Source organism: Macrobrachium nipponense, chromosome 31, assembly GCF_015104395.2.
Source record: "Macrobrachium nipponense isolate FS-2020 chromosome 31, ASM1510439v2, whole genome shotgun sequence".
In the NCBI taxonomy this organism is placed as follows: Eukaryota; Metazoa; Arthropoda; class Malacostraca; order Decapoda; family Palaemonidae; genus Macrobrachium; species Macrobrachium nipponense.
Genome location: NC_061093.1, coordinates 7,884,576 through 7,899,575, shown reverse-complemented (window position 1 = coordinate 7,899,575; position 15,000 = coordinate 7,884,576). Strand labels below are relative to the sequence as shown.

Here is a 15,000-nt window from a genome sequence, read left to right as displayed (position 1 = left end):
ATTATTCAAATAACCAGGAATCACTTTTGGAACATTTAAATTAAGAACCTTATTCACAATCATCTTCTTCGAGTTACAGAAAAAACCTTACAATGATCACCATGTTTTTAAGGGTACCTAAAGATTTAGTAAAAGACAAAAGTACGAATGTCACTGATTATTCAAACCATCACATTATTCTTGAATATTTTCGAAAACCTTTGAATAGGAACAATAATAATTTAGTATGCCAAGAAAATCCGATAAAATCAACAAGATTACACAGTTACTGAAATGATGGAATTCTTCGGTTTTTAAAATCCAATAATAAGGCAATTTATGGTCTTTGTCATCTTTTAAAGTCAGAGAAGAAAGACCAGGTTTTCTGGATGTTATGTCATTATGATGGCCCATAAAAGGACAAGTCACGACTTTCATGTGTATACATTCGTATGTCCGCTTGCCGAGAGAGAGAGAGAGAGAGTATTAATGCGAGGCTCAGAGACGAATTGTATTATATATGAATCTATTGAAATGCTTAACCAGTGTGACAATAGAGAGAGAGAGAGAGAGAGAGAGAGAGAGAGAGAGAGAGCATTAAGGCGAGGCTAAGAGACGAATTGTATAATATATGATTCTATTAAAATGCTTAACCAGTGTGGCAAGAGAGAGAGAGAGAGAGAGAGAGAGAGAGAGAGAGAGAGAGAGAGAGAGAGAGATAATATTAAGGCGAGGCTAAGAGGCAAATTATATAATATATGAATCTATCAAAGTACTTAACTAGTGTGGCAATAGAGAGAGAGAGAGAGAGAAGGGAGGGAAGAGAAAGAAAAAGAAAAAAAGGCTAGAGACGAATTGTAATAATATATGAATCTATTAAAAGCCTTACCTAGTGTGGCAAAGAAAGAGATAGAGAGAGAGAGAGAGCGAGAAGAGAGAGAGAGAGTGATTAGGCGAGGAGTATTAGGGCGAAAAGCAAAGAAGAATTGTATATATTCGTGAATGTATTAAATGCAAAATAACTAGTGTGGAAAATATATATAATAATTTATATATAGTATATATATTAATATTAATATATATGTATGTAATATATACTTATAATAGTATATAAATATTATATATAATATATAATAATATTATATATAATATATTATATAATAATATATAATAATATAGAGAGTATTAGGCGAGGCAAGACGAGATGATTTGTAGTTATTATTTGGGTGATTGGTAAAAATTAAATGGCAGTAACTAGAATTGTGGAATAGTATTTGTGATTGTTAATATAATGCGTATATATATAGGTGTGGAAACTAATAATATACATAGCTATATTAATTAAATATATATTATACTGTAATATATATAATATCTATGACTAAATTAATATATATAGAGAGAGAGAGAGAGAGAGAGAGAGAGAGAGAGAGAGAGAGAGAGTATTAGGGCGAGGCAAAGAGATGAATTGTATATATTTTGTGAATGTATTAAATGCATAACACGAAATAAATTCAGAGCGCTTGCAAGATGCAACGACTTGCAGGTCGTTGTGTGATTTACGAGGGTGAATCAAAAGAGGCCGACGAATAATCATTAGCATAATAGCTCTGCTAATGAGCTTTGGATAATTAAGCGTATCCAGTTATCAATAGAATGATGTAACAGTCGTGGCGAAAGAGAAAAGCAGAAACATAAATATGTATATAAAAACATGCTTGAATTAGATGTACTATTTATGATATCGGAAAATATGAAGGTATCTAGGCAGGAAAATGTTCAATAAGGGAAACTATACTTGATGACATAGACATTGAACTACTAATTTGTTTACTTCAGAATAAGCAATCATAAGCACTCCGCACAAGCACATACAAATATATATATCATATATATATATATATACTATATATATATATATATACTATATATAGTATATATATATATAATGCCGAAAATGAATAAGTCACTCTCTTCCCTATATCAAACCAAAAGGGTATTTGTGACAATATGGGAGTATAAAAATGTCGTGTGAAATAGTGCCAACAATAATGGCACTTTATATATATTATAATATATATATATATATATATATATATATATATATATATATATATATATATTTATATATATATATTATATATATATATATATATCTATATATATATATATATATATATTTATATACATATATAGATATATACATATATTATATACTCTATATATATATATATATATATATATATATATATGTATATATATATATATAATATATATATATATATATATATATATATATATATCTATATTTTATATATATATATCTACACCTATTCAACTTTTCTTACCATGAAGGGAGAGAGTACAAAGAGCCGATGATCTTGGGAAATGACCTACTGCGGCAGCCATAGAAGAACGAGTATTTAATAATAAAAAAACTTCATATCGAGGTGTTTTGCGTTTTGCAGAGAACCAATACTCCACTGTCAGGTTTGAGTGATTTATCACCTGATAAAAATCGAGATGTTTGTCTAAAATGGCTTTATTTACATATAACCGATGTGTTGATTCGAGTCCTTCCGAATAGAGGGTCAACTGGTTATTTCATCTGTCTTTGAATTTACTTTTTTTACTTTCGCATCAGGTCAAAGGTAAAAGGTGGGAATTATAGATGAATTTACAACTTTATGAGAAGTTATTCGTTATAGGAGAAGAATAGTTTCCTTTAAGGTTTCTACGTCGAGGGATAGGAATTGTTTGAATTGCTGAGCGTTCAAGAGGTTCAACTTAAGAATAAAATTTCAGATTTTTAAACCCTGTCATATTCCCTTGAAGCCTTTTATTCTGGAAAATAAAGAAAATAAATACAATAGACGAGCGAATGAGTAATAGAATGGCACGGAACGTGCATAAGAAAAATAAGAAAATATGAAAACAAGAAACATCCTACTTTCTTTCAGCTGTCAGGGACACCATCTCCGATGACAATGGGCGATAATGCATAAAACATGGATTCACTTTAAGGGCTCAGACACCGAGAAACCTCAGGTTTCCACTAGTACTAGTACTGGTTTATGAAGGATTCCCTCCTGCGGGAATTCAAGTTCCTTTCTCTGAAAAAAAAAGGAAGGGTGTGAGGGGAAGGACATTTGCTCACTGGGCTTACTTTTTTTCATTTTTCCATGAAGTGGAGAATGTCAGCGCCTTTCCAGGAAAAAAAAAAAAAAGTTTTAACCTTATACAGCTCCTGTACATCAGAAGCTATCATACTTTCGTTTTGAGGATAGATCTCGGGGCAGGTACGAAGGGAGGCGGGAGGGAAGGAGGGCGGGAACCCTGGAGGTTACCAAGAGAGGTCAAGATCCAACCCGTGACTTTTAAAAGCCCAGGGACGAACGCTGGAAGGTATTAGGAGACGCTGGCAACCGAAAGGCCAGGACACAAAGGCAGTACCTTCTCTGGCTATAAATACCTGGGAGGTTTCGGCTGCAGGTATCAGTTTCCCAGCAGAGAGCTCAACATGAAGTTTGTAAGTAGAGTTGAGGGAGTTTCTTCTCAGTGATCAGGCCACGAAATTCTAACTTGTCATGCACAGTCATATGAAGGCTAAGCGGGTTTCCCAGTGCAATTCTCTGAAATGACAAAATCAACGTCCGAGTAAACTTTGATCGGACATTGTAAAACTTAGTCTCTCTGACCTTAGTGTAAAGTTGAATTCGCGTGTTTATGTATACATTTGTTCTTTCACAGAATGATGGAGATGTTTGGGCGTGTGTATGAATTCATTTACTTATATAATCAGGCAAAGGATCGCATGCATTTCAATATACTCATATATAAAGCTTGAAAAGCCTTGTACGCGTGTGCATGGGTGAAAAGTTTGCGTGCATACGTAAGCTTTATTTTTGTCCTAAAGTACATTTTCTGCTCATGTGAGAGATAACAGATTCCCTTCGCTGATGAATATAATTTTTATTCTTGTATTTCTTTCATGAATTCAACGGAGTAAATTAAGCAGTTCCTCATCCAATGTATGAGTTTATTGGAGAGAGGAGAGGAGAGATTGCTATTTACTCCAGCAGAGAGAGAGAGAGAGAGAGAGAGAGAGAGAGAGAGAGAGAGAGAGTTGACTGCATTATAAAGGAAGTGACTGTCTGTATACTTTATTTATTTATATATTCATCTATTTGTTTATTTGTTGTGAATCCATACGCTATTATCATTTAACTATTTTGCTTTAAGGAAAACGCGAGACCATGATACGATCTCTGCTTGACCGGGTAAGATTACAAAGAGAATCTACAAGGGCGTCATCTTTAAATGAAAAAAAAGTCTGAGAATAGGAAAAGTTAAAGCTAACTCATGAGTAGTAAAACTGCAGAGCAAAAGAAAAACGTAAGTTTTGAATTTATGTAAAAGGCGCCATGATTGGCGGCAATTTATGCAGACGCAGTTCAGCGGCGGTTTCGTTCCTGTCTTCAGTTTCTCTTCGTTGGTTTTATCTTTACAGATGCCATTGTTATTGCCTATTAGGCTTTCATTGTCAACCAGCCACGGGGGAATAATTCATGACTGCCTATTTCAGATGACCAACTTCTAGTCTTTGCCATTGTTCAGTGGCTGGCATTTCATCATCAATTATCCAAAACATTCCTGGTATCCGAATTTGGAAGGTCAAAATAGTCAAGAGTTACTTTGGAACCAAGACTTTCACCTGACTATGATGACCGTTTCATGAACCCTGTTATAGCAATTTACTTATGATTTTATGATTTTCGCTCTCTCGGGGAGTAAGTCTGCAAACTACTTTATTGTTGTTATTCTTAGGGGGCTAAAAAGGTCTGAAAAGGTGTACCGCATTTAGTTAAAAACGCAGGAATTTTAAGATAGGATATTTATGATTTATTCATTAGACTGAAAATGTAAAAAATAAATAATGTGCATATTAAGCAGTACTGAAAAATGATTTCTAATAAAATATAGCATATTTATTCTAATTTTCGTTGTTGAAACAACGGGCTATTTGACCGTAGATTTTAGCATGTGCTCGAGTAAGCTGGAGGTCGGATCAAGCCTTGTTTAATTTGAAGTGAGCAAAATCAGGGGCTCCCTTCCATCTCTATAATCACTACTTCTCTTTGTCGCGGTCTTCTTTATTGCACAATTAGGTCATTCTGTTTGTGAAAACTTTCTGAAAGTGTTTGTGTACTTTTTTGCTTATAATAATAACATAAATTATAGTAATAATAATGGGAAAGTAAATTCACAGCTATATGTCTGTTTGATTTTGTTATTTCAAATATAAAGCAGGTCATCGAAAGCTTTCTGCTGTATATATTTTAGTAACAAAATCAAACAGACATATTACTGTGGATTTACTTTCCCATTTTAGTGACTCGTGATTATGAGTTTTCTTTGAATAATAATAATAATAATAATAATAATAATAATAATAATAATAATAATAATAATAATAATAATAATAATAATATATTGTTTTATTGAAAGTTATTGCTGCCTCAGCTGCGTTAATTTTATGAAGGTTCTTCTCTATTTTTCTTAATGTTTTTTCTCATTGTTGCTTAAACTGGTGACACAATTGAGAAAACATATGAGAAAAATAAGAACCTTTATAAAATTAACGCAGCTGAGAAGCAATTACTTTTGTAATAAAAAATGTTTAAAAGAGGCTTTAATTCCAGCATACAATAATAATAATAATAATAATAATAATAATATTAATCATAATAGAAATAATAATGATAATGATAATAACAATAATAATGATGATGATAATAATAATAATAACGTGCTTTTCTCTAATGCACAGTTTCGAGTGATAGCACAGCTTTCCTATTTTCAGTCTAATAATCTTACCAAATTCCTTTGAGATGAATCGTGCCATTATCAAATCATTTATCGTTCTTCAGGTCATCCTCGCCGCCCTTGCCGCTATGGCTGCCGCTGCTCCCCAGCAGTACGGAGTGGACTCCAGGGAGGTGGTTCCCATCCTGAGGGACGAACGAGTCCAGGAGGACGACGGCCGCTACAACTTCGACGTCGAGACCGGAAACGGAATCGTCATCTCCCAGTCCGGGTCTCCTGTGTCGGAGGGCGCCATCGCCAGCGCTGGCCAGTTCTCGTGAGTTCCGTGGGGTTATATATTCCTCGAAATGATACAGACTCTCTCTCCTCTCTCTCTCTCTCTCTCTCTCTCTCTCTCTATGTATATATATGTATATATATACCTATATATATAGTATGTATATATATATATATATATATATATATATATATATATATATACATATATATATATATATATATATATATATATATATATATATATATATATATATATATATTATATACTACATATATGTAAATATGTATATAAACACACACACACACATAAATAAATATTCCAGTCCCATTGCTTATAATAACTGGGTGGGGACGCACGCAATATTTTGCCTTAATTGACAAATTGTACTTCGATAGCATTCCATTTATTTGTGTTTAGGGAATTCGTTAACCTTGTGATTAGTGAATGGATGTGTAGCATTTAAAGTTGAGTTCAATTGACTGAAGTGTAATACCCGATCTCTCTCCTCCCTGGGAAGCTTTCACGTACAATACTGGGGAATGGAATTCTTGTAGAAAAAGGAATGATAACACAATTTGAAGATAAATACTTCATAATTAAGGAGAGATAAGCATTCATGTTTTTGGGAACGATTTATTAACTGAAGATCATTCATATCTGTACAGGTGGTTATGAAAAAAAATTCGCTGACCTAAATTTTGTTTTAGGAAAAGGTTCAGTTTTATTTTTTTATCGCTTTCCCATAAAAATATTTTTCCGCAATTCGATTCGAAGAGGTGGAAACGAGAGAACAGACGGAACCTTTCAATAAAATTAGGGATCATCTGAAGATAGGGAACAAATACCTAAGGTTTTGTTACCTTTCAAAGTCTAAGTTTAACTGCGACTTTGAGGTTATCTATTTTGAGTGATGAAAGTTTCACAAATAGACTTCTTTTCTTTGGCTTCTCTAAACTGACAATCTTTTTGATTTTCACTTAGCTTACACTTTGCATGGAAATAAGTGTATTTTTTGTATCAACAAGAGCTTTTGATATAAAATGATTACGATAGGCAATTTTCATCCCATAACAGCTTAATTAAGAATCACCTTAGAGGGGAAGTGCAATCAACTGTGTTGTTTAAAGTTGTACCTCTACAGAAACCAGTCATCCAGTTGATCAGTAATGGATAGTGATATCTAAAACATTAGAATAAATACTATGAAGGACACATGATGGGAGGTCGGCTGCTTCCAACACATCTGGTATCTTTTTTTTTTTTTTACTTTTATTGAGAACATATACATTTATAATTTCTTACAATTTATAATATTGCATATGCATTACAATCTATTGACATAAATAAAATTAGTAATTATCAATAAAGGAATGGACATATTTTGAAGTAAAACATATTTTGCACACATCTGGTAATTTGAAGAGTGATAATGTATCTGAATATGATCCTGAATTTCAGTGATCTCTTCCTAACGAGCAGCCTATACTCAGCAACAGAAAGGATTCAGCTCTAAGACCAATAACCTTCGAAAGGTGTCGAGAGAGTCTAGAGACCATATGACTCAAACAAGGTTAATTCCTGATCGTTCTTTTCCCCTCAGGTACACCGCCCCCGACGGAACTCCCGTCGTCTTGAAATTCGTCGCCGACGAGAACGGCTTCCAGCCCCAGTCCGACCTCCTGCCAGTGGCTCCCGATTTCCCCCACCCAATCCCCCAGTTCGTCCTCGACCAGATCGCCACGGCCGAGGCCCAGAGAGCCGCCATCGCTCGCGGCGAGGAAGTCGTCTACCAGAAATAATTCGCTCAACTCAACTGATATGAGACTTCGACTCCATTCAGGGACCGCCGATTTTTTTTCGCATCTGAACCTGACCGATTATTTCGATTATGTACCGGTGCGAGTATCGATTATACACTCGCTATTTATACAAAGGATTATTTATGTCCAATGAAATGTTGGAATGAATTTGTTCGTTTTATTCAGCCACTCGCAGATATAGGAAAATGAGAAGAACGCTCGCTGCTGCACTTCAGTAACTGATATGATTTGTTTCAGCTGACCTCAGTTAAGGACTGCTATTATGAGATTTGATCTGTACAAAATATTCAACTACAGCCACCATCGTTTTTTGTAATGCGTCGTATACACTATCAACTCATGGTATCATGTTTGTGTGATTTAGGAAGACAAAATAGAGAATAATGAACAAAACCGGTTATGCCATTATATACCAAGAGCAATAGTCAATAGTCTAATGCTATCTTGAATGACCAGGAAACTTATAGACTTGATAGCATATTTTTACCTTACTACAGCTAGGCATGATATCTGGCGTTCTTTTGAATCACATTAACAACATATCTTAAACGGTTATAATAACATTCGGAGAGATACCAACGCAACACAATTTATTATCAGTGATATATTCGAATAATTAAAATAATTCTGATCCATACTCAGTCGGGGTTGTTCGTCTTCGACATAGTGGTGTTTGTTTGAGATAATTCGTGACATCCTGCTTATTACCGATTTTTTTTTTACTATAAATTCATTAATCACATTTCAGACATTTCGCTAGTATCAGGCACACATATCTTTGGAGTCTATCTCAATCCATGTTTCTTTCGGTTTCGTTTTTTATTGAAATTTCGCCTGGGAACACGGAGGAGAAAAAGTGAAGTCTGTCTTTGTTGAAAAATCTGCATTTGTCACAGCTCAGCCTATGGAACCTAACATTTTCCTTATATCATTTGAAGCCTTTATGTGAAATGTCCACTAAAAGAAAATAAAACTTATGGTGCCTTAAAATGAACTATATAGGAATAGGAATATTTTCTAAACAAACAGCCTATAATTCTACATAAGGAAGAGAGAGAGAGAGAGAGAGAGAGGAGAGAGAGAGAGAGAGAGAGAGAGAGAGCGAACATTTTGCTTATTTTTCACTTGACCAATATGGCAAAACAAGCTAGCGATATTTCAAGGACGGAAGGAAAGCATTAACAGTCAAAAAGAGAGACAAAGATCAAGTGAATGATCAGCTAGGAAACTTCTAAGAGAAAGAACCCATGCAAGTCATAATTTGGGCCATTTTAGAGGCTTTATCAGTTCCAATCTTCCGCTCAGACGACTGACTTGAAAGGAGAAGATACGTTTTCCCTCGAGCACTTTTGCCCTGACAGAAAAGTTGACAGGATTTAAAACCCTCATCGGCGAAGACAGAAAACTCGTTCTTAGTGAAAGAGATTAATTTCTACACCTCTAACACATTTGATATGATTCAGGTTTACACACTTTCGTTCATCATCAGCCAAATTTCTTAAAAAAAAAACTTAGTCGTTTCGGTAAAAGAAGTTTCCGAAAAATGTTGGAAGGTAACTTTCGTAGCTGTTGCACAAAACTGCACTGGAACAACCTCTAGAATCAGTTTCACAAGTTATAAAACACGAGAGGAAATTTTGTGAGGATTTTTCATAATATGTTTAGATGGAGTCTGTGTTTATTCATGGAACATTTTTACACGTGATGGAGATACATAGATGGAAATACCTTTCAAAATAAAAACTACGCCTACACAAAATGACAAATGAATAGAAGCGCAAAAAGATAAAGTGTTTAAAGGACTTTTCTTGACTTATTTACAGCTTAACTTAAAAAGAGGCTGGTTAACACACCAACGGCAATTTCCTCGTAACTATTCCAGTGGGAGCAATTGTGACTATGAAATCGAAAGACGTTTAAGGAACAGAAATAATGATGCAAAGAATGAGGCTAATTCTTGGTTTACTACTTTTGCCTTCACCTAAATGAGATAATTATTTGTATCTTTTGAAGAAGCGTCCCTGTCATCCTCAGGAGTTGTTTGTCTGCAAAGTCAATTCTTAGGATTCTGTAAAAGAAGATGATTGAGATGACGATTTGTCTGTCCGTGCGCACTTTTTCTGTCCGCCTTCAGTTCTCAAAAGCTACTGGGGCTAGAGGGCTGCAAATTGACATGTTGATCATCCATCCTTAATTCATCAAACATAGCAAATTACAGCCATATAACCTCAGTAGTTTTTATTTCATTTAAGGTTAAAGCTAGCTAAGATCGTGCTTCTGGCAACGCAACGATACAGGCCACCACGGCTAGCAGAGAATTTCATGGGGCGCGGCTCGAACTGCATTATATCGAGACCGCCTAAAAATAAATCTAATTTGGGTGGCCTTGATTATACGCTTTACAGAAAACTCGATTCCTTCGGCTCATACTTTACCTGTTTATTTTGTCTTTGGAATGCGAAACTTATTTTGCAGTCATACCCATCGCTGCCTCTATACGTCCCGGTAAACAGATCTTTGCATATCCTTCAGAATTCATAGGCATCAAACTGATAATTCTACATTTATTTGTACCATTTGGAGCATTTTTAAAGATACTCATATTCATATCTAATAATCTGTCAGTGAGTTGCTAAAGTTACCAAACCACTAAAGCTTTTATAAAAAAAAAAGACATCCTTTTATTGCGTGAATATCAGACGAAGCAAAAAAAAAAAAAAAAAAAAAAAAAAAAAAAAAAAAAAAAAAAAAGCTGAGCTTAATTCATTCTTACGAGACTAAACGTCATTTACGTTTCTTTAAAAGTTAGTTTACGGATATTTCAGTCTGGATATGATTAAATGAATAAAAAAACAAAACAAAATTAAATAACTTTAATGCTGAAAATTACTTGCCTCTAGTTTGAAGAGATGTCCACACTTAAATTCAAAATAATTGTAAAGCGCTGGTTCTTAAATAAATATGTTGGAAAGAGTTTTAACTTCCGGGAAATTCTCACAATGCATACTACTCGAATTCGTTTGAGTGTTTAACATGTCAAAAGAAAGTATCGCGCATTCTACTCAAATAGTTAATATTTCAGGCACACGTCGATGTTTCTTTAATAATATAAGACAATTTTTTAAAAACATTTATGATCAGTTTCAATTATAGGACGAAAAAGGATCATAATAGTGCCACTGTATTAATTGTAGGGTATTTATATGCTGTTTGGGTCAGTAAAAAGAAACATTACACAAAAGAGGAAACTGATGCCTTTGTTAAGAGCAAATTTTTGTTATGATAGGTGGCTATTAAAAAACAATTACAAAGAAAGAATAGAAAAGATCTTCACAAAAGAGTACAGTAATTACTGTTTTTGAGTAGTCAGTATTAATTTTGTAAGTAATAGTACAATTAATACCTAGTGTTTAAAAAATGATTTAAAGCCTAGTTAAAAAAAATCCATGGTAATTTGTAAATATTGTAGGTATATATTTCTGTAATATTTTGTAACACCTTACTTATGTAAATGATATGTAATAATTTCCTAATAAAAGTTGAAAAAAAAAAAATTCACTGTTCGTTGTTTAAACATCGGATGTAAATTAAGATAAAAAAAATGCCAAAGTTTCATTGACAGACCAAATAACAGGTACTTTTTGCAGGGGAAAAATCTAATTTCCTAACAGGAAGAACACCGATGGTCTCTGTGGCTAATATCCTTCCTTACTCTTTAATAACTGAAGATCAAATTCCGAGAAATATCTCAGTGATGTTCCTCAGAACATAGCATGTTCAGATCTCAGGTGCTTTTGTTAATTTGTCTCTCACCAATTCAAAGTTTGATGTTAACTGATATGATTTTTGACTAATTAACAGATCTTCATTTTCTATTCTTTGATCGTCTTTGAGGATAAAATGACCTGATTTGAGAGACATATCTGGATCTTTCTGGCTTTACCTTAATACCTTGTACAGACGAAGAATCAAATTATTTTGTATAGATGTGTACTCTTCATTAATGGCAATGGCTATAATGAATCACAAATATCTAATGAAAACGAACCGACAATTATAATTTGTTTTAAAAGTTATACTTAAAGCTCGATGCGTCGTTAACTTTTTTTTTTTCTAGTACTCGAAGAATATAAAATGACATAATAAATCATAGCTGCGCTGCTTCACCCCTCGTTTTTTAAAAGGCGAAGCGTCACAATCACTTTTTGTGTCAATGATATTCGTCAGTAACTCAAATGATATCAGTAATATGATAGAAGAAGACCTTGGCCAAGGTAGCGCAGACCTCCTCTAGAGCGGCCACCTGCAGACTGCGACCTTTCGAAGAATGCAAGGAATTCCGTTTTCTATCATGATTATTGCTTTGCGAAACTGACCTCGGAATCTCTGCCATTATCTCTCAGCTGTGCAAACAAAAGTTGTCTCCAGAATTATGAGTTATTTGGTGAGAAGAATAATTCACCATGATATCAATTTCCAGAGGTTAGCAATTATCAATTTTACACCAAATAACTTTTTTCGCCATTTTAGTCAAAGAGCTTATTCTATACTAAAAAAACTAACAGGTTGTTAACATAAAATGATTCAGTCTCCTTTTATTTTACATTTCCAATCTACTCTTCGTTCCTATTAATTTCCTCCCGAACACCTAGTTCCTCACAGGACGAGTCGGTTGCGTATACTGGCCTTGCCAGTCTGGTAGCCCGAGTTCGCTCCCAGCTGCCGCTATCGCGGATTCAGAAGAATGTATTTCTGGTGATGAGAAATTCATTTCTCGATATAATTTAGTTAGTATCTTACGATAAGGTCCCGTTGCTAAGTAACCATTTGGTTCCTAGCCACGTAAATGAAAATCTAATCCTTCGGGCTAGCAGCCCTCGGAGAGCTGTTAATCAGCTCCGTGGTCTGGTTAAACTGAGATAGACTCAAAACTTTTCTTCTTATACCTTTCTCATTTGCCGCAATGCAAATCCGCTACATTTTTTCTAATTCTCCACTGTACATTCTACGGATCCCTTTCCAATTATTCTTTGGTTCTCTCTTCTAGTTTTTCTTTATTCTTTTCACTCAGAAGTTTTAAATTTGAGTTATATATTTTCTTTCCTTCCTAACCAATCTCCCTAATTATCGCTTCTTCCTCAGCACGCTTTCCCGTCGTTATTCATGCTGACACTTTTCTCTTTTATTCTTAGTTGACTTTCTCCTCGCTTTCAACGAGCAAATTATACAACTGTCATTCTTAAGTTCTAAAAGCTTTCTTCTTTCTTCTAAACTTTATCCTTCATTGACTGTCATCCACTCATCTGATACCAAACCTTTTCCAGTTCACCCTTAGTACTTGGTTTCTCTGCTCTTTCTATCCATCATTTATTTCCCGTGAATGTTACATACAAACCACCTTTTCCTTCCTCACCCAGACATTATTTTTCCACTGGCTATCGCCTCTCCTTCAACGTTTTTATCCTTTCACTTTATATTCGATACTCGATTCTCTTTCCTCTTCTGGATCATTGTTACTTCATATTATGGTCAATGATACTTTCATCTATCTATACTTTAGCTCCTGCTTTGTCCAAGTTGTTACAAAATTTGAACTTGATTTTAGAGAAAGGAAAAGTCATAGAAATGTTCAAGTGTAAAGTTCCGCTAGTCAGGAATTCGAAATATTATTATTATAATGATAAAAGAAAAGTCTAAAAGGACTTTAAATTCATATAGAGAGTTTAAGCAAAATAGTGCGGAACAAAGTTATTCCTGGAATCAATGAATCGGTCGTATTCTTATTCCTTCATATATATTTATCGCTTATTCTTATAACGAGTCTCTCCCTGCAGGATAATTTCACTTTGGAGGCCTCTTGGGTTTATACTCTGTTGTCCATGATGGTTTTCAGCTAAAGATTTAAAGAAAGAAAGAATAGAATGGCAATAGTGAATAAAGAGATAACGCAGAGAGAAATCAGAAATATATGAAAGACGAAGCGTTAAGAATTAGGATGCTGGAACACTCGCTTTTTATCGACCATATAAAAGAGACTCATTATGAATTCTTTCGTTCACTAAAACTTGTTACAGGAGGTAATGAAGGGGAAAACTCCAATTATAACTGTGTCAAGTTACATATTTATGAGACAACATTCAGATTCTTGGTAAAAATATTGCTCGTTGCAGCAGAGCTGACAATACCCCGGCCAGAAAATGATTAGAAAAGGAAAAATAAAGAAAATTGGAGGTTTATCCCCTCTTTTTTTTGCATAAACTGGTGTGTGTTGTAGCGGAACCTTGGAACCTTGCAAAAATAATTTAATCTATAAAATATCCCTTTTTCTCAAATGATATTTTTTCAGCTGTAAATATTTATCGGTTCAATCTGTTAAACAAAGTAATACTACTTATTTTCAAACTTATATCTGAACAAGGCTTGATGCGACCTCCAGCTTACTCGGGACGCGTTCAAGATTTTCTCCTCACGAATAAGTTGTTAACATTATATTCCTGACTTAACGTGAAGTGGTCTTCGTCATTAATACTCATAATTAGTACTAATTATACTAACAACAAGGATCAAATCAAACGACACTAAGTAAAGAGGTTCACATATTCTCAGTTATAAGTGGAAACACGAAATAATTAAACAGACACATAGCCTAAATAGTACACCAATAAATTGAAACGTGCTAAAATCTACGGTCAAATACAGCTTTGTTTCACCAACGAAAATGAAAATAAATACGCTATATTTTATTAGAAATAATGTTTCTATACTGTTTAACATGAACATTATTCATTTTTTGCGTTTTCATTCTAATAAAAAATCATAAAAATCCTATCCTAAAATTCCTATATTTAAAAATCAACGCAAAGCACCGTTTTCAGATCTTTTTGGCTCTTCCATAGGCCTTTCTTATCCCCCTCCCCCCCACAACAACAACAACCGCAACGCCTGAGTAGTTTGTATGCTTACTCCCCGAGTAAGCGAAAATCATTCTCATCCAAATAACTGGCTCCTTTATTGTACAAATCTGCCCATTGTTTGGATACTGACATAAGTTTTGAGAACCAGACATCAATGTGATGCTTTGGATGGTGACGAAAT

The 15,000-nt window shown here is 34.2% G+C and overlaps 1 protein-coding gene across 1 annotated transcript; it reads left to right on the top strand.

Annotated features, from left to right (window-relative positions):
* Nucleotides 1-3,355: 3,355 nt before the first annotated feature.
* Nucleotides 3,356-8,052, top strand: LOC135206623 (cuticle protein AMP1A-like). Its single transcript, XM_064237963.1, has 3 exons — nucleotides 3,356-3,508; nucleotides 5,910-6,121; nucleotides 7,686-8,052. Exons 1-3 carry the CDS (start codon nucleotides 3,500-3,502, stop codon nucleotides 7,882-7,884), a joined length of 420 nt encoding a protein of 139 aa, XP_064094033.1. The 5' UTR covers nucleotides 3,356-3,499; the 3' UTR covers nucleotides 7,885-8,052.
* The last annotated feature ends 6,948 nt before the right edge of the window (nucleotides 8,053-15,000 follow it).

Coding starts and splice junctions, on each gene's coding strand:
- LOC135206623 (XM_064237963.1), top strand. Junction 6,122..7,685: donor GCCAGCGCTGGCCAGTTCTC/GTGAGTTCCGTG, acceptor TTTTCCCCTCAG/GTACACCGCCCCCGACGGAA.